Here is a 24,283-nt window from a genome sequence, read left to right on the forward strand (position 1 = left end):
AAATAAAAGACTATATAGGATGGATAGAATTCTAATGTTTAAAGGATATTCTTATAACAAGTACAAACAGGGGTATTCACAAGTTACGAATTACAATATACTTCTTACTGATTTAAAATAATCTATGAATCAAGATACCACAGCTGTCTTGTGCGTTCGTGAAATCACGATGATCAATGCATAATTCTCTATGAACAAACTCGTAGAATTCCACATCTGATTGTACTTCTTTGCGTCTTAGCAAGATTTCTCTCTATGAAGTTACATGTAAGCTGCCATGAATCTTTACAATATTTTACGAAATCTCACGCACAATCAAGACAGGTTTCTTATTCTTCAACATACCAGGTTTCATTATAATTAAAACTAAATAATAAAATATTAATTGAAGATAATTTAGTTCTAGCTTTTCATATGTATTCTGTTTTCTTAACTGAATTTTCTATTTACTGTCTTTTTTCAAATATGATATTCTCATCCTCTCTCCTGAGTAATGGTTTGAAACGGAATAAACTCATTTATGGCGAATTTATAGCTGGACAACTTGATTTTTCACAAAACCTTGTCTTGCTTTCGTGATACACATGAGGTTTCTTACCTGTAATGAGATATTTCTTTAGTTAATTAATATACTAAAGTAAATCTTTTGGCACATATGAAGTCAGTTACCCGTGTGGCAATGTAAAATAGTACATCTTTTAAGTTTTTCCACACCTTTGAAATACATATTTCTTACTTGTATCATTCCTCTCTACACTTCGGATATGAGTTTACTCATCTGTACTTGTTAACATGAGCATTGACAAATAAATATATCACCAAACATCTTTGCAGTGATAATCCGAAGGTATTCACCTAAAGGCATGCTTTTGTTTCTAATTGGTCCCAAACTTGATTTATGAATAAATCTGTTCCTACACTCTAGAGAGTTGTCTTTTTAAACAATCTATTTTACACTATATCCCTTCATCTTTAGTTACATGAAGGAGTCTCAGTTCTGAGATATAACTTGCCAATTGTGATTTTGTACTGAATACTATTCCGCACTACTTATGAATTTGATTACTTGTGTCCTAACATATGCTTTTGATGCTTGATCTGTGCTGTGATGATTAAATTTTTACTGTCCTTACAGATGTTAGGTTTTTATTTTTTACCAGTGTGCGTTAACATGTGCAATGTTCAAGTTAATTTTCGACTAAACATTTTAATGCATTTCTCACATATAGAAGATTCGTTTCCTGTATGTTTGAGCATGTGGTTTTAGAAAGTTGATTTGTTTAAATTTCTTGCAACAGTTCTCAGAAATATAAGGATTTTCACCTGCATGTGTTAAAGTATGGTTGTCAAACAAAATATTATCGTTGGTCCTTAACACAACCACGACATATGTAAGGTTTTTCATCTGTATGTGTAAAGATAGGGTTTGCAAAGTATTTTTATGACAATATCTTTTCCCAACTCGTGACATGATTAAGATATTTTACCTGTAGGTGTTAGGATGTTTCTTAAACTATATATGTATATATATTTTCCATCTTACACTCCTGACAGTTAGGATGTTTTGAATCTCAATGTTTTAACATGTACTCTACTAATATTTTTCGATTATATCGTTTCCCACACCTATAACACGTATGAGGTTTTTGGCTTATATATAGTAACATGGAGTCAAATTTGTTTTCCCACTTAACCCTTACCCGCATTCATGAAATGTACGAGGTTTTTCAATCTTGTATAACATATGGAGCATAAAATCTGGTTTCTGAATAAATCTTTTTAACACAAATTTTATAGATATGAGGTTTTTCAACTTTATGTGTGAAGATCTGGATTCCAAACCGAAGTTTGGAATATATTATTTCCTACAATCTTGACACATACAAAGTTTTTCTGGTGTAGATATTAGCATATTGTTTTCAAAAGCAAAAGCATTTCTTCTCAAAATTGTGCCGGGTCAAAAGTTTTTGACTAGAAATTGTTAACGAGATGTGCTGTCAAACGCGATTTACAACTAAATCCCATTCCACATATATCACAGATCTGAGGTTGCTCACCAGCATGTATAAACATGTGACGTCTTAAGGTTGATTTCAGAATAAATCCTTTTCCACAATCTTGACAGATATGAGGTTTTTCGCCTGTATGTGTTAACATGTGGACCCTGAAATATGATTTCTGAGTAAACTCTTTGCTACATTCCTGACAGGTATAAACTTTGTTAATTGTATGTGTTAATACGTACTTTTTCCAACATGAGGTAGTTTTAAATTTTACCTCACACCCTTGACATATATGCACATTCTCAACTGTATGTTTCATGCGTCTTTCATCATCTGATTTTCTGTCTAATCCTTTGCCATTTTTATGGAAGGAATAAGATTTCTTACTACGATGAAATATTTCCTTTCCTGAAGTAGGCGCTATTTGTTTCCTGAAAAAGAATGAATTGTATTTGTAAAAATACGAAATAGAAAAACAACATCCATGTAAAAATAAACTGCGACAGGGGAAGAAAACCGACTTATTTTCGAATACAGTTATTGAGAATCGCCTATAGTTGTTTTTTCTTTCATGCAATTATGAGAAAAAATATGTACATATGCTTACTTAAGGTACGTGAAAATATGAAATGAAAAGTTATCAAGGGACTTCTCTATTATTTGTATTCACCAAAGTACTAAAAATTGTGTTTGCCGTTTATTTTTATTTGGGGCATTATAAACATTTTATGAGTACTCGGTTAAACTCTTAAGAGGTGATTTCTTATATCAAAACCATGAAGACCGTGTATATGAACCTTGGAGAAATGTTTAATTCAAGTGCAATGGCAAACGCTAGAAAAAAAAGAAAGAAGAAACACCAAAAGTACTTAATTTCGAACATCAGAAACCGTAGGGTTGGCGATATATAAGTGCATAACGAATTCAATATTAGGCTTACAAAAATCCTTATTTCAAAAAGGTGCAATTTTCACACCAGGATTACCACAAAAGACACAGGGGTTTTTAGACATTGTAGGGAGTTTATATTAGGTATATATATATATATATATATATATATATATATATATATATATATATATATATATATATATATTGTTGATACATGTCATTGATATTATTCAGAAAGATATTATTTTTGGTAAAGGAAGTATATTTAATTAATCGAATGTTAAGAAACTCAATGTTATCATGTAACGTAAACACGTGTGTGTGTGTTTATGTGTTGACATCAATGTTTTGTGTATGTGATGTTTCGCTACGGCTAGACGCTTGGTCGTCAGTTCGTAAGCTATTGTAATTTGTATTTGTAATGTTTTTGAATTGTCATCAAATTGTAACATCGTAACATTGACACACTTTGACTGTGGTATAATCGTTGAGTTTGCAGAAATTTGTAAGTCTGAGAATTTGATCACGATGTAATTCGGGTGAAACCAATGTTTTACCAATAGCTGAGATATACAGAAAGTCAACAATAATGAATTCCAGGATGTCTGGAATCCTAGTATAAAACTTATGGTTTGGAAGAATTGAAGGGGAGGTGGATCAGAGATCAGAGGTGGAACGTGAGACATCGAGTATACACATAGAGATCCACTGCGACTTATATCACAGTTGGAAAACACGGTTGAAATTTGGCAATAAGACTAAACCAGAAATCAAAAAGAAATTAGAGAAATTATGTTATGATTACGCAGATGTTTTTGCGTGGCGAGAAAACGAATTAGGAAGAGTCAAGGGAGTAGAACATAAGATAGAGTTGGAAACGGAAGTACCGTTTCGACGTCAACAGTATCCAATACCTATAGCTATGAAAGATAAAGTTAAAGAACAGATAAACATCTTACTCGAACAAAACATCATCGAGGAAAGTAATAGCTCGTATAACTCACCTATGCTATTTGTAAAGAAGCCAAATGGATCTATTAGAGCCTGTTTGGATTGTAGATTGCTGAATCGGCACGTAAAGTTCCATTCCGTGGCGTTGCCGCCTATACATCAGATCTTAACATGTATGGGTGGTCACAAATTCTTTAGTGTGCTTGACATTAAGAGTGCTTACCACACGGTATCGATTTCTAAGGAATCTAGGAAGTACACGGCATTCAATATTCCTGGCGTAGGGGCGTATCAATACTCTAAATTACCGATGGGTTACATTCAATCGCCCGCTATATATACGAAAATCATGGCAATGACATTAGCTAACGTTCATCCGGAGGCGGTGTCATATTACATGGATGACGTATTCCTATATGTAAACAATCAGGAGAAGATGGTATCGGTATTGCATTCAGTTTTTCAAAGACTAAGGAAATATGGCTTAAAGTTATCAGTAGAAAATGTCACTTCATGGAAGAAAAAGTAATGGCATTAGGTCACATCGTGAGCGAAGCTGGTTACGAAATAAGTCCTAAAGTGATTCAGGCAATAAAAGCTTGTAAGCCACCTACAAGCGCGAAAGAGCTTAAGTCATTCCTTGGGTTGACTAATTATGTGCGGAAGTTTTGTAAAAACTACGCGGAAATGTCATCTAATTTCCAACAATTATTAAGGAAAAACCATAAATTCGTATGGACCCAGGAACACCAACTTAGTTTTGAAAAATTAAAGGAAGCGTTGATGAATGCACCGTTATTAGCACCGTTCCGTGAAAATCTGGAAACAAGGGTGTATACCGATGCGTCTACAAAATCAATAGGGGCTGTACTCATGCAAAAGCAATTGAATGGAGAGTGGACACCTATAGCATATTATAGCAGAGTGTTAAGACCAAACGAAACAAGAAGACATATAGTGGAATTGGAAATTTTGGCCGTGGTGAGTGCCTTTAAAGCATTCAATTACTATTTGTATAATAAAGAATTTGAATTATACACGGATTGCAGATGTATAAAATATTTACAGACAACGCCAAAATTATCACCAAAATTGTTACGGTATAGTTTAGAGATGGCACAATACCAATATACGCCAGTGCATTGTCCAGGTGAGAAAAACCCTAGTGATGTATTATCAAGAAACACGAACATCCAACCAACCGATGAAGACATTGATTTAGATGCGTTACCAGTCAAGACCGAAGACCTCGAAGTCAACATCACGTTCGACGAGGATGTGGACGTAGCTGAGTTGCAGAGGAAAGATTCTTTCTTCGGGTCAATAATGAAGGCAATAGAACATCCGGAAGAAGCAGATGAAAAAGCGGAAAAACAAGCTCGCTGGTATGAAATTAAGGACGGAAAACTTTTCAGAACTCAGAAGATGGCTAATGGAAAGAAATTTCTATTATGTATTCCTTTTTCTTTAAGGGAACAAGTTTTTAAGAACTTGCATTGTTCGATATATGGAGGTGGACACTATTCCTACACGAAGTGTTATAATCGAGCATTGAAATCCATTTATTTTCCGAATATGAAAAGATTTTTCCAAGAGAAGGTCAGCCAGTGCATCAGTTGCCAAATCCAGAAACGTAAAGCTGGTAGGACACCACTGCATCCGCAAACATATCCTAGTTATATGCCATTCCAGCATGTAACTATGGATGAGATTGGACCGTTTAAAAGATCGAAAAATCATAGAAATAAGTATGTAATTGTGTTCGTTGACAGTGCCACTCGGTACGTAATTGCTAGGGCAGTTCCTGCTATAACTTCAGAAATTATAGCAGAAGTAATTTTTGAAGAATTGATTACAAAACATGGGATCCCTGAAATTCTTGCGATGGACCGGCACAGTACACACCGAAGCCGACTTATGGAAGAGATGGCTGAGCGGTTTGGTATGAGGTTGAACTTTGCCAATACAGATGCCCACTACAACATCGGAACATCGGAAAGAGCTATAGGATCAATCCAACAGATTATGAAGCACTATATAGACCGTGAATTTACAAACTGGGACGAGATCTTACCTTCAATAGTGTTTACCATGAATACACAGATTCATGACGGAACAAAACACTCGCCTTATTATTTGCTTACAGGGCGTGAACCCAGAACGTTCTTGGAACAGGATCTGGACATACCTTGTGAGTATGTAGAAAACGAAGAGCGAATAAGGAATGTAAAGGAAGCAAGGAAGGTTGCGTATCAGAATTTGCAGAAGCGGTTTAAATCCCAAAAGAAGCAGATTGAGAAGAAGTTCTCTCAACCGAACTTCGACGTAGGACAAAAAGTTTGGATTCGTGAAATGCCAAGAGCAGGCATTCCAGCTTGTTTTGGAAAGCAATATAACACTCGAGGAGTAATAGTGCAAAAGTTGAATAATAACTCATATAAGGTGAAATATGAGACTAAGAAAGGACAAGAGAAGACGGATTCCGTTGACATAAGACGTTTAAAACCATTTGTAAGTGCAAATGAGGAAGATTCGGATAAACAAGAGGAAGAGTCGGATTTAGACAGTGATGTCTAAAAAGAAAAAAAAACAACGCGTGGAAAACCAAGAGATTTTTAAACTCAAAGGACTACATCACGAGAAGAAAAAAAAAAGTTTTGCAACTACAAAATACGAATAAGTTTTAGTATACAAGTTTATTTTTTTGTTAGGTATCTGTATACAACATGTTTTTATCAGTGAAACAGCGAGATGGACCGCTGTTTATCAACAAAAGTCCGTGTCCCGAAATCAAAGTAAATGTTGATTTCCATCTGAAAATCCCTTAACTGGTAAAAATATATTGTTTACAGAGCGTAAAGTGATTAGGAAATTAGAGAATTTTTTTTTAAAATTAGAGATATCTAGTAAATAGATTTAAATTGTTAAATAATCCAAGGTACACATACAAAGTAAACTAAATAAATAAAAACATAAATATTAAATAAATAAGATATATCGAAATAATTAAAATAACTAAGTTAATTTCAGAATAGTAATTCTAAGTTTTAATTGTTTACAGTTATCATCATGTTCAAGATTATCGGTTGTCTAGTACTATTGATTAGTATTGGGGTAGCTGAAGAAGAACATCAACAAATAACATTATCAGATATTGGATTAGCTTTGACACAGAATGCCTATGCTGTTCATGCTACGAATATGGTGTTTACGACTGTCAAAATGCATTTGAATTTCCAAGAATCGGTGCCAGTACATGATAAATGTACTGACGCATACGAGATTTTAAATGATTATGCAGTAAAAGAGAAAGAGTTTAGACAGAACATAGTAAATTTATTACCCTGCCATTTTGTCTATGAAAATGGTAGAACTAGGTGTAATAATAATCACAGAAATAAAAGATTTATATTTTCATGGTTACTGGGATTGTCGTCAATTGGTTTATCGACGTATAATTTATTACATAATAAACAGTTGTCTCAGTCTATTGATAAATTAAGTAAACATGAGAATGTATTAACTAATGAAATTAAAAATCTAAAAGAATCATTTAATAATGAAATTGCAGTAGTCCATGGAATTGTCGTAAAAGTGCAACATGTATTGCAAGATTTTAAAAATAAAATTCAGGAGCTATACTGTTATTTACATCAATCCCAACGCAAGATTATGGCAAACTTGTTTGCTCATCTTGTACAGGAGAGAGTGAATAAAATAGTAAATAGCATTTTAAATAATCAGTTAGCATATCATATATTATCTAATGCTGATGTTAAAAGGTTAATTAGTCTTCATGACGTATTGAAAAATACTATTTATAGGTCAGACATTGGGATGTTTTACCAAATGTCTAGCATATATTTAGTAAAATATCACTACGAAGAAAATAATGTGGATTTAATAATAAAAACTCCGATAATATATGATACTAGTATCTCAATAATGTATGACGTAACATCAATGGGCTACTTAATAAATAAGACCAGAATATTTTATGAATTACCGGAAGCAGTTTATTTGGCTGAAGGTAAATTTCACTCATTGGATAAAAGTAAATGCGAATTTAAAAGTTTTCTATATTTTTGTGAAAGCATAACTATGGATCGTGAATCGAAATGTTTGAATAATATCGTATTAAATAATTCTCTAGAAGGATGCCAGCAGAATTCTGAGAAATTTTTGGGGAATGTGATATTCAGATATACACACGCTGGTGTGATGTATTCTTCTATTGAAGAAGCGTACATGACAAAAGTGGGTGTACATCAAGAAATTACTTCAACAAAACTTGATCAAACTAAGGCTAAATCAAATTTCATAAACTATGATAAATTTGATAACATAATAATTGGAGAGCTGGTCATTCCAACCAAACGGATAATTCAGATTCAAAATAAACATATTAAATTGATCGGTAATTGGACTGAGAGACAAATAAATTTCACCTTGCATACGCAAGAGCTAAATAGTTTAACTGAGAAATTGTTAAAATTGAAAGTTGATACGTCAATCCCAGAACTACATTTAAAAACAGACTATATTATGTATGTAATTTTTGGAGTAATAATATCATTAATTTTGACAACAATATTGTTATTAGTACTGTATTGTAAGCTTTATAGAGCAATACGGAAGTATAAAATTGAAAATCAATAATAATAATAATAATAATAATAATAATAATAATAATAATAATAATAAAAAAGTAATAATAAAGTAAGCATAGTATGTAAATCAATATTGTATGTGCCTTGGGTTATGAAAAAAAAGTTTTTACATTTTTGGATATGAAGAAGAATGGAGTTTATTTTGAAAAAAAGTGTAAGTTGCAATAAAAACCTGAAAAGGAATATCGGATTAACATTTAAAACAATTGGTAATATGTAGAGATACTTACCTACAGCATGAGGTAGTTGTGAGTTGAAAAGCCTTTGGTTATGTCATCCTAGATAAAACTAGGATTGGTCTAGTTGAGTTGGTGAAACGATTAAGTTGTTGAATAAAAATGGTTACGTAGTACTAATACGGCAAAACTCTTAGTTTTGGTAGAAAAAGAAGCAATAGAAAATAAGCATAGATAATAGATCATCATAGATAAACATAGAAAACTGCGGATTATTTCCAATCTATGCAGAAGTAGATAAAAACCACACTAAAAAGCACACTATTTGCACAAAACAAAATGCAGATCACTATCTCAAGCAAAAAGAGGAACCACAAGGTAACTTGAACACTGTTGCTATGCACTGCACCAAAACCAAAGAGGGATGTATCACAAATCACGAATTATTCGATTCTGAAGCGGAAAAAACGGATAAACATTTAGTCACAAACTTGAAACACGAAAAAGTGTACATGCGTCCATGCGACGTAATAATCCTGTGAACAATTTGCCGAAATTTTCACGAAAAGTGCGGAGCACGTATTCAAAGTTAACTTTAACCATCCAAGCAACGCGGCAAACAGGATGAGACGTGGAAATTTTTCAAGATCAGTGTCAAAAACGTTGGTGACATAACATTTTTGCGGAAGGAAGTGCATCAGAGTTGCTAACTCTACAGATAGCAAACTTACCATAAGTGAAGTGAATAATATTTTCAAATTTTATTTTTGTGTTCTAAAATTATGCAACGACAAGAAACGTTGTTCATTAGTGTATTAGTGGTTTATAACAACATATATAGTGTATAATGAAGTGCATTGTATTTATGGAAAGCATCAGTGATATGGACACTGATACTAGTGGAAAATGTGCGGAGACAATAAACACTGAGTTGGACTTTGCGACTGAATACAGTGGAAGTTTCCGAGAACGAGAGCGAGAAAATATATGTATGTGTGTTCAAGAGCACAGGATGTGCTAGACAATTACAAATAGTTATATAGATAACTCAACAGATGGCAGGAGACCATACTTTTATGAGGACTCTTGACAAGTATTTTTTTTTTAAAAAAAAGAAAACAATAAATGTAATTAAATGATGTTTTTATGATTTCTTTTGAATGTGATAAATGAATATAAAACTATATAAAGGGTGATGGATAAATATACTCAATTATTTTATGGTCAATTTCAGGGAAGAAATTGAGTCGAGAACGGAGTTCTCTCATTTTGAAGGTAGGGCATGTTGATACATGTCATTGATATTATTCAGAAAGATATTATTTTTGGTAAAGGAAGTATATTTAATTAATCGAATGTTAAGAAACTCAATGTTATCATGTAACGTAAACACGTGTGTGTGTGTTTATGTGTTGACATCAATGTTTTGTGTATGTGATGTTTCGCTACGGCTAGACGCTTGGTCGTCAGTTCGTAAGCTATTGTAATTTGTATTTGTAATGTTTTTGAATTGTCATCAAATTGTAACATCGTAACATTGACACACTTTGACTGTGGTATAATCGTTGAGTTTGCAGAAATTTGTAAGTCTGAGAATTTGATCACGATGTAATTCGGGTGAAACCAATGTTTTACCAATAGCTGAGATATACAGAAAGTCAACAATAATGAATTCCAGGATGTCTGGAATCCTAGTATAAAACTTATGGTTTGGAAGAATTGAAGGGGAGGTGGATCAGAGATCAGAGGTGGAACGTGAGACATCGAGTATACACATAGAGATCCACTGCGACTTATATCACAGTAGTTACTTAGCTGTGATTCTCTTCTACGAACATCGACATCAGTTCCAGACACCAGTTGTATAAAGGTACGTGTATCTCAGCTATGTTCGAGTTATTCGTGGTTAACTTCTTAGCTGCTTAAAGATATGTGATCTTGCGTTTATACTCAGTCGACGATCAACAATAATAGTACACAAGCTTTAATGAAATACAAAGTTTTAATTCAAAGTTAATTCAATGTGGTTTCTTTCCGTCATCCTGTACCTACTCATTCTAGATGGTGAGTAGCAGCGATCTTCGACCGTCATTTAACATTTCATCCCCATGCTATATAGGCACGACGGTGGAAGGTTGTTAATATATAAAATCAACTTTTCGAGTATCGAATGCTAATAGAGCTCAAAAGTTGCGTATTTTCATGCTAGTCAATGGAAAAATAACGAAAATAATCACACTTTGGACCTTCAGTTCCCGCAAACGGCCTAAATTGAAAAAAAAAATGACAGAAAACACCGAAATTTACCTTTACAAACGAAATATTACTTTTTTTCCACTTCTGTAGGTTACAAGTACTTTATTTTAGTAGTGTGAGGTCATGTTTGTTAATAATTCATTAATGTGAGTGACTTTATAAATTTCATTTTTGTAATGATTTTGCAGCCCTTCGCCTATTTCTTGACTTTTTCCCCCTTGAAATGGCCCAGAACTCACCACGAGAAAGTTGCTGCAATTCAAGTTCCACCCACACCCTATACAAGTCTCCTATCAATTAGGGTGTGGTAAATTATGTTGATTTAGCCAAAGACGTTGTCTTAAATTTAGATTTTTTAAAATGAAACTTTTGCATTGTAAGTATTGAGAGCAAAGTTTGTCTAATGTAAGCATCTCTATTTTCTTGTTTGCACACTTTTCTTGTAGACTTTGTGACAAGTTCGACACAACTTTCAACTTCCTGAGTATGACATGGAAAATTTCAGAAGCCAAACTCATTAGCAGTTTTATCATACGTAAGTGAGAAGATAGTTTCTCTTGTCAAGCTTTGGAGCTCTAGAGGGGGCGACATCTTACACTTTCTCCAAACTATCAGCTCACTGTAGGTCGGGCATCAAAATTTATTGTAGAGTACATCTAGCATTCTCCTGCAACCCAAATCTCGTACGTGTTGTATCTGATTCAATGCTATAGCCAACAATATGTTCTCTGGGCAACAGAAGAACGCGTTTCTCTGTCACAGGATCGATGATTCTTTTAATGTTGTTTGGCAAATGTCTAATGGTTTGAACTACCTCCAAAATATATTTAGGTCCATATTTCACTACTATCTCTCTATGTCGAATTAGACAGGAGCATATGTCTTTATAATGTAATTTACAAGCATTTTGTGTTCGTTTGTAGGATTTCTTTGAGAAACGTACAAGTAAGACTCGATTTGCACATGTCAGCCATCGGGAGTGACTGAGAGGTCTAGGATTCCTTATAGCCATATCTGGAGCACACTACAGTGTCTGAATTGCTGTGTTAGAACTTTTATGGCATCTTTAATAAATTTTGATGCCACGGACAACAGTGAGCTGATAGATTTTAGAAAATGTAAGCTGTCGCCCCCTTCAGTGCTCGAAAGTTTGACTTATGCTTGACAAATCACTAATGCATGACAAATCTGATCAGGAGTTTGACTTCTTAAATTTTCCATGCAATAGACTACTCAGGAAGTTAAAAGATGTATCAAACTTGTCAGGAGGAAAAGTGTGCGTACAAGAAAGTAGAGATGCCTACATTAGAGAAACTTTGCTCTCAACACTCACAACGCCAAAAATTGACAAAAACAAAATAAATAAAAAATAAAATAAAGTAAATAAATAAAATAAAAAAAACTGAATTTATGACTTCCTTGAGTAAATCAACATTATTTAGCACACCCTAATTGATAGGATGGTTGGATAGGGCGTGGAAGGAAGTCGAATTGCACCCATTTTTTCATGGTGGGTTCTGGGCTATTTGTAGGTGAAAAACGTTGAGAAATGGGCGAAGAGCTGCAAAATCATAATAAAAAAATGTATAAAATCACTTACATTAAAGAGTTATTAACAAACATGACCTCACACAGCTAAAAATAAAGTACTTGGGCGCTACATAAATGAAAAAAAAGTAATCTACATATTTCTTGCGTAAAGGTAATATTGGTGTTTTTTAAATTTTTTTTCAAAATTTTGGCCGTTTGCGGAAATTGAAGAGCATTGATTCACTTAGCCCTCAAGAGGATGGAATTAGGCTAATGGTATTCAGTTTAACTTTCAATTGGAGCTTGTTGATTTATTAATTGAGTAAAGTTTTAGGTTACTTTCCAGCACTGAGCCTACACGACAGAATATCTACTGCTGAAAGTGGAATTCTAGATTTGAACTTTTATCCAGTTTTCTACATTCAAGGGTAGTGAAGTACATAAGGGACTTCCCAGGTTTTAATCCGTTTTTGACAAAAATATAATGCAAAAATAAAAATCTACAAATACAAACGCCTAGAATTATATAAACTTGGGATCTTGAACTCCCCTTGACGAATTCATGTGTATGCTACTGCTCATGGGATCGAAGCTGCAATCACATGCACAGAATACATAAATGGTTGCGATTGGGTCATAAAGGGATATATAAAGTACGATTATTCTAGAATTGAGAATGTGAAAACAGAAGAAACGGACCGGTTACTACGACCACATTAAGTATTTTATACATTTTTTATTTCACACAATTTATTTTGAGACTGTCGAGACAAAACCGAAATCGAAACGACGATGTTCGACCCGGGGCGTGACAGAGGCCAGTAGAGCTATTTGTAAATAAACGAGAACAAGTAGGAAAAAAATAAATTCGCAGATCAGAGCCGTAAATAGAGATTTCGGCGCCAGCGACGAAGTAGAATTCGGTACACACATTAATTCACCTTACCAAATTTTTCTTTTGCATATAAGATAAACCGCTTTTGTTGTTATGCTATGCTGAATTATTGTTAAGCTGCTTGCAAAGACCATTGCGAAAGCCAAAAGCGATTATTATGCATTCTTTTACAAATTGGAGTTGCTCCCACGTAGGTTAATTTTGAATTGTTGTTAAACTTGACAAAACTCTATTTGGTTGTATACAAATCCAGTCGGAGAGTAGTTATGAAGATTTGCAACTATTTACAACGTTTCATACTATCGATAAAAAATGAAATTGCAATACCTTTCAAGCTATGTTTCAATAACTTTCAAGCTTTTAAAATGTTTGAAATGGGCGATAGCATTAATTTGGAGTAATAAGCGTAAACTTTTGTAATTTGATTCTGTATGTGACACAAATAGCATTTTAATTTCTACTCTACTACACATTAACGAATTATTAACAAACGTGACCTCACACAGTTAAAATATAGTACTTGGACGCTATAGAAATGAAAGAAAAGTAATCTACATATTTCTTGCGTAAAGGTAAATTTGGGTGTTGTCATCTTTTTCAAACTTTAGGCCGTTTGCGAACTACTCGCATTTCGTACTGAAGATCTAAAGGATGAATTTTTTTCGTTATTTTTAAATTGATTAGTATGCGAATATGCAGCTTTTAAGCCTTATTAGAATTCGATACTCGAAAATTTTATTTTTTCGCTGCACCCTAGTATATATGGATGCAACGTGAGCAAAACGTTAACTTAGACAGAATGTGTTGATAGGGAGTTGATATTCTAATAAGAGGTAAGATGGCAGTCTTCGTGCAGGTACTGAGGACAACTACATATCAATAAAACAAAGATTAAAAATACTAATGAAATTAGTGTATTACTACTTAGAAAGGAAATAGGAAAATGATATCTCTGGAGAACCTATTTAAAACGTCGGTCTCCGACATCAATAAAGGCACTGCAACAAATGTGTAGGAATTTTCTAAGATATGTTAAAATAAGTCGTGATTTCTTAATGTTATAACAAGAGAAAACTATTTTTGTAACCACATCTTCAAGAACTACTCGCATTTCGTACATAAGAGTTCTTGCATGAAACAACAGCAAAGTATAATGTTAGGTCTGGAAACGAGCGCACTATTTCACGGAAAAACCTTGCACTATCGTTCGTATACATTTCTACACACCAGGAAATGTATGAGTCGGGGATCCTCAATATTGGAACCACGAGCGCTAATTTCTAGTAGAATCATCTCCAAAACATTACTCGCACAGAAAGAACGTTAAACTGTCCATCAAATCTAGCTAGTAAATATAAGGACCTCTGTGGTAACTTACTTAGATATTCCCTTTCAACATATGCTCGTGACTGATATGGATTATGATACCTTGATTTTACTCCTCTCAGATATGACTATTTCATCTCTTCAAATTATACATTTTGACACACCCCCCCATTGCGAAAACTATATGGTTTGTAAAATAAGAGATTATTCTTACACGTTTGAAAAAAAAAAACATCACTTTAAAAAAAGTCAGATGTGCAGCTTACTCATCGATGAATTGAGACTGTAGTTTGAGTAGATGGTACACACTTTAGTGCTGTTGTTGTAATATATGCTACACAGAGATATTGTCTACTCTTCTCATATAATAATAAGGCATGTGCTTACTGATGGTTCATTTGTTACCTATAGTAATATCTGCTACCAATTTAGGAGTTTTGACACTCAGCGGTATACAGGTTTCATGAAGATTCTATAACACAGATCGAGTTCGGCGCCACCCCACAAATATATTCGAAACATTGAATGTGTGCCCTCTCGATATAAAATGAGTGTCGAATGCCCACACCTAGCAGCTTCGCCATGCGCAGAAATTACATGGCCAGTTTGTTGATTCGATACTTGGCCAGGGCAATGCAGGTCAGCTTCTAATACTGACAATGTATGTTTTCGAAAAACACTGAAGAGACGATGTATCACCTCTGGATACAAGGATGAACGTAAGGAAGCGTCTTCAAAACAATATAATTTTCTTGCGAATGAGTGTAAACACGTTATATGCTACTTCCTGTCCTTAGATCTGTTGATATTTACATATATCCGCAGAGAATATTACAGAAAATGTATACTTCAAGATATTGTGTTTGGTCTGCTAAAAGAAGATATTTTCATCTGCGGCCGAATACTTCACAGGCTGATCGATTACTTCACCCCGTATTTTCTAGTTTCCCCTCGCACGCAGGAGGGTCAGAGAATTCATACTTTATCTCCTAGTATTTCTTGCGAGGGATTACGGTTCATATTCTTAGTACCCAATATGGGTATTTCGGATTTATTTCTACGCTTCGACCCTTCAGCTTGTACAATAGAGCAATTATTGAAATTGTCTGGAACTTCAGCGACCTTATATGTTATAGCGCCTTTCTCGCACGGTTCTAGTTCTGAAATGGGACATTCATATTGGAGTTGCTACTGACTGAAGTTCAGTCTTATTACCATTCCAGCCAGGTCACTGTGGAAGCAATTTCTAATTACCGGAGACTCGATCTTCGAGCAGTCAAGTATATTGAATATTTTGTGCGGGGAAGTGTATCATATGGTTGGCGAACTGAAATTTAGTTAAATGAGTGTTTGATGGTGACAATGAACTTCGCAGACATCCATAAAAAGCAGCAAGTGATGATGCGACTGGAATATCTTGCACAGTATGGTGCAGAACATGCTTTTCGTTAACAATGACGCAACCTGGAAGAAGAATTACATATCTTACACAAAGCAGATATTCATGAAACGGAAACACTGATTTCAATGCTAGGAATAAATCCAATGTGACCCATGTTTGGAGAAAAGAACTAGGGACTATTATGAAATACGTAAGGGATTCCACTTGTGGATTTTCTAACACACGTCGTCACAATGGATACTGTATTATACTTAACAAAATTGGCAAAGTTCAGTCGTGTGCTTTGTGAAAAGTGTGTACCATTGCTGCAGAAATACCAAGTTCTTTCATGGTAATGAACTTGTAAATCTTCGTGTTCCCATTAGTGAGAAACTCGAGACGTTTTCGTGGAAATTGCTTAGGATCTCGCAACATAGTCCTGTTGAGGCACCTTGTAAGCATTATCTATTTGGCCCGAGAAGTGACTTTTACACTATCAAATATTCAATAGCGACGAGGAGGCCAAATCGGTCTCTTCGAAAATGATTATATTCTCAAAAGATTCTTAAATTGATTGGAAAATCCGTTAAACTCGTGTATAAATTGGGTTAAAGTATGTTTTAGATAATTTAGGAATTTCGACGGATAAAATTTTGCGAAGTACGTTAAAAAGAAAGAATTCAAAAATTTCAAAATTGATGCTCAGTTAATTGGCTATATCCTACGTAAAGGAAATAGTACCTAGGTACTTGCTTAGTAGGTGAAGAAGGACAATAGATACCATTATAAGGACCTTTAAGTCATTACTTACCCGTATTTGGATAAATGAAGTGAGTATTGCATTCTATTGGCCTTAGGTTCGCGGAATCCCGAATAGTTTCTTGTTTTTGAATGCAATAACCTAGTACCAATTGATAAAGCAACTCATGTAAGCAAATAATGCTTACTCCGCCGTCACCTAACGCACCATGTGCCAGCACTCTACAAAATGGAAGTAGGGACAATAGTCAAATTAAGGTTATCATCTAGTATAACTATTAGATTATTTATACGTATGAAATAAAATAAAACAAATATATGTCAATTTCCAGGAAATTAAACTCTGTGACAAAATAACAGGGATTACTCCCGAATCCAGTAGATTGTAAATTTATGCTCACACAAAGGTTTGTAATCGAGAGTGCGTTCCTATAGAGTGATTTTGTTCCTCCAATTGCGACTAACCGGCCATTACCAGTAACAGAGCGGAAATATTAATTTCTGGAACTACGGAAACGTAACATATGAAAATAAAATATCAAAAGGAGAAATGTGTCGCTACTGAAACAAGAACTTCAGTCCGTTGCATGTGAGTGAAGCTGAGAATAAACTTCATGAGAGCTTTTCCTTCTGGATTATATTTTATATATTTTCCGGAGCAAAAGAAAAATTATTATTCCCTCATGTCTGCTCTAAACCAGAGAAGCGTTCTGACGTACACTTCTTGAATATGCAAAATTTCTACTAGAGTTACCGTTTCCACGAAAATTATCCAAGCATGCTCACTATCCTTAAACGAATGTCTGGGTACGTGCTTGTGTGGAATGGCTCATTTAAAGATGAAGTCTACGACTAGATCAGCTATATCAGTATTTCTTGGAACATCTTGCAAATCGTATACATTCGCGATAGTTTCGACTCAACTTTGCGGTTGTATCATCTTCCTGAAACACATTAGTAGGTCGCAGGACATTTTGTAAAGTTATTTGATCATCTGCTTTTGTCTGGAGTCTGCAAGCTAATCACAAGTCTTACTCTATTCGGAAAGAGTAAGTAAAATTATGTTGGAGGCCAGCACAATCACATATTTAATATCAAATTTACAGTTCGTCTGCCCATGTAATAAAAAAAAATGATGGAAGTTCTTTATAACATTTTATCGTTAGTGTAACGTATCAAAATTAAGTATATAATATCTTAAGGTTAAACAATAGGTTATGTTCCATTATTTGTTCAACTATTTACAATTTAATTAATTTAATTTAAAATAAAAGAAAAAGAGATAGTTAAGAAAGAAAAGCAAGTTCTAACAAAATTATTCACAGCATAACTGAAAAAATGAATACAAGCGAACGCACCTGAGCTCCTGATTAGTCCTCTCTTTAACGTTCTCTTTGGTCTGGTCCTTAAAACTGGAAGAAATGTGATTGGTTGACTCTAATAGTGTATCCTGCTTATAACTTTCCAAAGCAACTGCAAAACTGGGCAACAAAGTTTCTCCTAAAATAGACAGCTTAATCTCATCATCTCTCTCTGTTTCATTTTCTTCTTCTTTACTTTCGGAATATGGTAGAGAGTATGTTGAAAGAGGATCCAAAAAATTCAATTCATTAGGGTTATCACTAAGTAATCCATATTTGCAATCTATAGTAGGCTCACTTTCTGTTTTTATTTCCTGCTTAATCGAAGCAACATCGAAATAATTGAAATCCATTTATTTAACTTAAAATTCTTTAGATATGAGACTTGAGATCTTCACCAGTTAGTGTGGTGAAAACTATTAATTCTGAAAGCATTAAAAGATACAATAGATTATTATATAACATTATAGTCAATGAAACAAAACTACATAAAGTTCGAACTTTACTTACTTCTATTAAAAATAATGGATTACCTTAAATGTTACATTATTCAGAACTACTATAGAGTCAATGCTACAAAGGGCGGTAAACATATTCCTGAGATGTGACACATATAAACAACATGCGTCTTCTAATTGCATCGAAGACTCGCTATTTTAGATATATATAAGAGAAGATTAAGGACACAGATGACACTTAGTAAGGATTATAACAAGTAGAGTAGAGTATGACCAGTATGGAAAGCACAATAAAGAAAGATTTGTAAAAGCAAACTTACACACAAAGTTTTAAGAAAGTTTCTTTTTCCCTGCAACTGATAGCACAAGTAGCTGCACAAAATCCAATATTTCACACACGCAGAAATACAATTTGTCTTTTTTCCACTTTTAGACAATACACTGCAAGATTAGAAGGTTTCTCGATGCACCGTTGTTGCTTTTTATTTTACGTTTGAATGGTCGTAAGAACGAAAGAAAAGTATTTGCAATGAAAAAGCAAGTAAATTTATATCATTTGCTTTCTGTATAAATTAATAACATTAATAGCTTATTACTTCAACAATTTCGTTTACTAAACTTTTAGGTATTCCAAGGTTTAATGTCAGATAATGTACAATCACAAAGTTTATTCCTTACTCGTCATAATAACGTAGGAAAAGCTTTTCAATTTCAAACCTATGTACGTAGTTTAAATGCTTCATGTATAAGTTTTTTCTTATGGAAGCATGGGAGTTGGCTACATGTTCATTTCAAATGTGTTAGTCACAAGTAAAAATACTACATCAGACGATTGTAGGGGTGAAATCAACCTCTTCCATTAAAATTGATACAAATAAAATGCATTTGAAATGTTAAAAGCGCAAATTTTGCCAAGAATTTCGACTGTTTTACTGACCAGGCTTAGAGTGAGAAACAAAGTGAATTGTAGTGGTTGGTGTATTAATGTTCAAAAGTAATCCCCTTTCTACTGATTGATAGACACAATACTACGTACCACAAAATAGTAAAAACTCTTGCCTCATTTCAAACTACAAGAACATGGTACACAGTTGTTGCCAACAAAAGAAATGTTGTTGCCATACGGATTCTTTTTAAGGAGAGGAAAAAACGTACACTGTAAGTTTTTACTTAAGATTCACCCGTTTTCACTCAGATTCTCATTCTACCGGTTCTTACATAATCACTGTATCTCATATAGTCTTGCTGCTGAAAGGGACACTAAACAAAAAAAGTAATCATCATGTGCATCACTTTCTTGTTTAGCATATGCATTATAAACGTGTGATAACAAATCGAGCTTATTTTCTTAAGATACTTAAGAAAATCTACGAAGATAAAATTTGAGAAGTATATCTGTATGCAAAACCTGTTACACTGATTGAAACAGGTGAATTAATTAACAATGAAAAGAGACAATTTAATCTCTAATACGTAGTGTAACTTAAGAGCACAAAAAGCTAAACATTACTTAAACATTGTGTTGGTACCGTAAACATGATTTTGCTTATCGAAGTGTAAATTTTAAAAATAATTTTAATAAATCAACTACTGCCTTTTTAATTGTGACTAATGATTATAGAAAAGAAGAATTAACTTCATAATTTTAAGTTCAATCTATAGTAATGATGACAAGTTAGGATTTTAGCAATGGATATTTTATAGTAAATTTTGTGTTCGTAGATACTTATTAAGACTTACATAATTACAAATCGATGGAAAATTTGCTTATATGATATAAGTGCACATAATTAAGAATACAGGTTTTCTTCACGAGATTTGCCCGCTTACTTTTTTCAACAACATACTAAAAGTTCTTACTGATCTACTGATCAGAACTGAGAAGCACTTTCTGGTAGTGCTTGGTTAAATTTAGGAAGAAAACGTAAGGTCGATTTGAGAGAGTACAAAATTTCCTACCAAACAGAGCTTTCCGATGTTTTCCAAAACTCATCATGGTAACTTTTGAGAAGATTAAGTGGGGTGGAAATTGTCACTGTTGATGTAACGTTGAAGTGGTTTCAGAACTGACAGCCATTACTTATTCCAATAAATTTTCATTATAGAAAGTAAATTTTAGGATATTCGTTATTTTATGATGATTGGGAAGAAATTCGGTTCCTCCTCGAACAACTTCTATTAGTAAAGCTATATTTAATGTTTCGTCATTTTTAAATAATAGAAAAACAGGAATACTTCTTATTTTTTTCTTTAACACGTTGACCGCCATGTACATCACCCATGATTCACAGTGGGTTTACTTTGCGAGTGCTTGTGCATCATATGTGAATCGCAGCCTTTGCATCCTTGTTTTAGAAGCCGTGTGAACCACAGGTGATGCACAAGCACGTAAGTTTTAAAAGTGAAATATACTCTTCCCCTCAGAAAATATTCGGCGTTCTTAATTTCCGGCTTCTGATGGATCTTCCCAGAAATGATGTGACCAATATGATACGAGACTTTTGCATCTAGCACGACGCTATGCATCAATTTTCTTATATTATGTTTTCTCATGACACGTTTGTTGATTTTTGCTTTTACTTTTCGCGCCTTACTACTATATTCGTTTCACTCTGTTTTTCTTTATGTGATTTACTCTTGATGTATTGTCACAGTAATACTACAAATAATATTTACTGCGCGTTTGATATTATTACCCACACTACATTTATATTTTCCCTTTGTCAGCAATTTACTTATGGAATTATAATGTTTGAGGTTTCTTTTTTACTTTCGATAATACACGATCAATACTTCGTAGTATTATTAAAATGTAGTTTATATTTTTCATATTGTAACTGGTATTATCTTTAAAATGACTTTAGTTTTCTTGGTTGAATGGATTGATTTCGTTATTGATATATTTGTATTTGTAATAGTGTTGTAATAATTCCTATATGCTCCTTCACATTTTTAATAACGCCACACTTGTTATATATATATATATATATATATATATAGAGAGAGAGAGAGAGAGAGAGAGCAGATTTATTATACAGATCCACAGATTTGTAAATTTTTAAGAAAATTGTAGTTATATTTTAACAAAGTAGTGTGTAAATAAAAATATAGTGTTTTTACCTGTGAGATTCGTACGTAGCGTTAAGTGAAAATACATTGATGAAAGTCGAATCTGGTATATATGTATTCGCCCATAAAGCAAATACTAACGGATGGACACTGCAAAATTTACAGAATAAATCAGTAGTAATATTCTAATAGACCAGTATGCGAATAATCGAAGTACCTTGTTGTTATGTTATGTCCGACATGGATTTGTACGCAGAAAAACAGAAATGGAAATGTAATATACTGCATATTTTCTTTCATGTAGCCATTGATCACAGTGTATAAAATAATGGAAGATTACTTCGGGCATAGGAAGGTGAAGAATTTAAGATGTGGAACCATTGAAGTTGAATCAGGGAATACGAACGTGAAGAATGAAGAAGCGGAACCATTGAAGTGTTGGTGAAATTCTTACAAATTTCTGCAGTTGTTACAAATATTGAGCACGGTAGAGCGCTAAAATGTGGTGAATAGTAAGGTTTTTTTTTTTTTTTTTTTTTTGATTTGTAAGTGGAAGTGTAAATAAAGAGAACTATTACAAATCTTTGTGTGGTGAAAACGTGCTGATCCACAATCCTCGTTTACGCGGATACCCACCATTGTGAGGCGCCTTCTTCCTTCAGACGCCCCGCCTCGCTACCCTTCGTGTTACGCTCCTCCCGTGACTCGGTTGGATACCATTTGCGCGTTTACTGGTCACCTAACAAGGTTGTTTGTTAATTATGCACAAGAACGCTTAAAGTAAATCTGAACCTTGAATCCAATTTCAAATCTGAAAAGTTGCTGAAGGTACAAGAAGTGAATGCAGGGAGAAAGATTTCCGTATTCATGAATGTATGTATGGATCCGCATCATTATTCTGCATATATACTGTGCAGAAATCCTACGCCGTCAAAAGACAACAAATATATGCAACAACCAAAACGTTGAATAGCACTAGCAAACTCCACATTTCCAAACACAAAACAGAGCTGGATCAGTTACTATTTGAATCAGTTCCTTTTACACATGTCTTTCTTCGGAGAGTGCTCGATATTATATGTAAAGTTTGTGTGCTGCTTCAGCCTGGTGCACCAGATTTTTGAAAATTCACAGGTAAAATTCACTGCTTTGCATGAAAAATCATATTTATAAAGAACAAATTTCTGCAGGTGGCAAAATTAAATACAAAGTAATATAACTGTATTTTAAGTTTACAAGTGTAGGGTTATTAGTGTAAAATACACACAAGAGCTTTACTACGGACAAAATAAATGAGTGCACATGAAAGATGATTGTATAAGAAGCTATTTTTCACAGGCAGTGTATTTCTGCCCAGTATACAGAAGTTGTATTTTATGTTTACAACTGATCCGCTACTACTATGAAGCTATGACAAGTACTATTGAAACTCGTATCAATTGCAAAACCCTGTAGTTTTTTTTACCCTCGCCTATAAGGATACGCACCTGCTCCCTTTGAAGGCAACCCCTCGCTAGCGTTGGGGCCCTCATCTTCGCCCTACTCTTTTTTTCCTGCTTTTTAGTGGCCACCTAGCAAAGGTTGTTTTGTTTCTTTGCACTAGCTTTTATGCATACATGCGGACAATGTAGTTCCGTTAAGGGGGTCCAAAACTAGACCAAGTTGGGTCTATGTTCCGTTAAGGGGATCCAAAACTACACTGGACCCCCTTAAGCTAAGATACCCTAATATAACGTTATATTATGTAATCCAACAAAAACCAATAGAAAGAAGTGGTGTCAAAGACACTGGACCCTCTTAACGGAACATTCACCTAATGACGTTATAACCAAATCGTAAAAGAGCTGTAATTTTTCAACAATTGATTATGATGCCCAACTTGAATTTTAACTATACCATGTGAGATATTTTCATGGTGCCCAGCCGGAATCATTTAGAAAACAAGAGGGAAATTAGTGAAAGAAATCTATTTTTTTAACAGTTATTTCGACTGGTAAGCCGAAAGTAAACCTGCAAGAAATTTTGCAGTGTTGTACTAACAATTATTCAGCTTCTACTTTATTACTTTCCTCACCTGTACTTTTTTTTCTTGGATCGTAAGTTTAGTTTTCAACGAATTAATTATCACCATTCTGTGCTCTCAATCTTTTGCTGCTCCAGGCATATGTCCTGTGAGCAAGCCAAATTTGAAGGCATATTTTTATCTATTTTTTTTTTTTTTAAGCGGTGCAGCAATCGGTGCCATGTCGTTTACTGTAGTGTAAATGAGCAGCTCTGGTATTTGTTTCAAAACATAAAAATTGTTGACACTAAAATAAATAAATAAAACCTTCCAGGCCCTAAACAGAGTCGTTTCGCTATATAAGGCTTCATTGCTTCCGAATGCGATTGCGTATTAATTTTTCCTACACTACATCCGAAGTTTTGTGAATGCGAATCAAGTTGGAACCTCTCTTTCAAAGCTTCAATATGAAATATTTTGGCTTGAAAATTCATACCTTAAAGTTCTGATACCCTAAATAACAATAATATCTATTAATTTCTTTAGTGTCTAATA

At 33.9% G+C, this 24,283-nt stretch overlaps 1 protein-coding gene across 3 annotated transcripts; it reads right to left on the reverse strand.

Moving 5' to 3' along the window:
- LOC145684309 (uncharacterized) lies at window positions 1-24,041 on the reverse strand. Of its 3 annotated transcripts, XM_081756492.1 has the most exons (4): window positions 23,801-24,041; window positions 18,197-18,624; window positions 16,891-17,060; window positions 1-2,434 (listed from the first exon to the last, which is right to left on the reverse strand). In XM_081756492.1, exons 2-4 carry the CDS (start codon window positions 18,550-18,552, stop codon window positions 2,424-2,426), a joined length of 537 nt encoding a protein of 178 aa, XP_081612618.1. In that variant the 5' UTR covers window positions 18,553-18,624; window positions 23,801-24,041; the 3' UTR covers window positions 1-2,423. The 3 variants fall into 3 exon arrangements, with proteins under 3 accessions (XP_081612618.1, XP_081612616.1, XP_081612617.1); XM_081756490.1 differs by lacking the exon at window positions 16,891-17,060 and having other exon boundaries at window positions 23,801-23,999; XM_081756491.1 differs by lacking the exons at window positions 16,891-17,060; window positions 23,801-24,041 and adding an exon at window positions 23,214-23,710.
- Window positions 24,042-24,283: the final 242 nt, after the last annotated feature.

The sequence above is a fragment of the Thermobia domestica genome, chromosome 4, assembly GCF_964235325.1.
Source record: "Thermobia domestica chromosome 4, izTheDome1.hap1.1, whole genome shotgun sequence".
NCBI lineage: Eukaryota > Metazoa > Arthropoda > Insecta > Zygentoma > Lepismatidae > Thermobia > Thermobia domestica.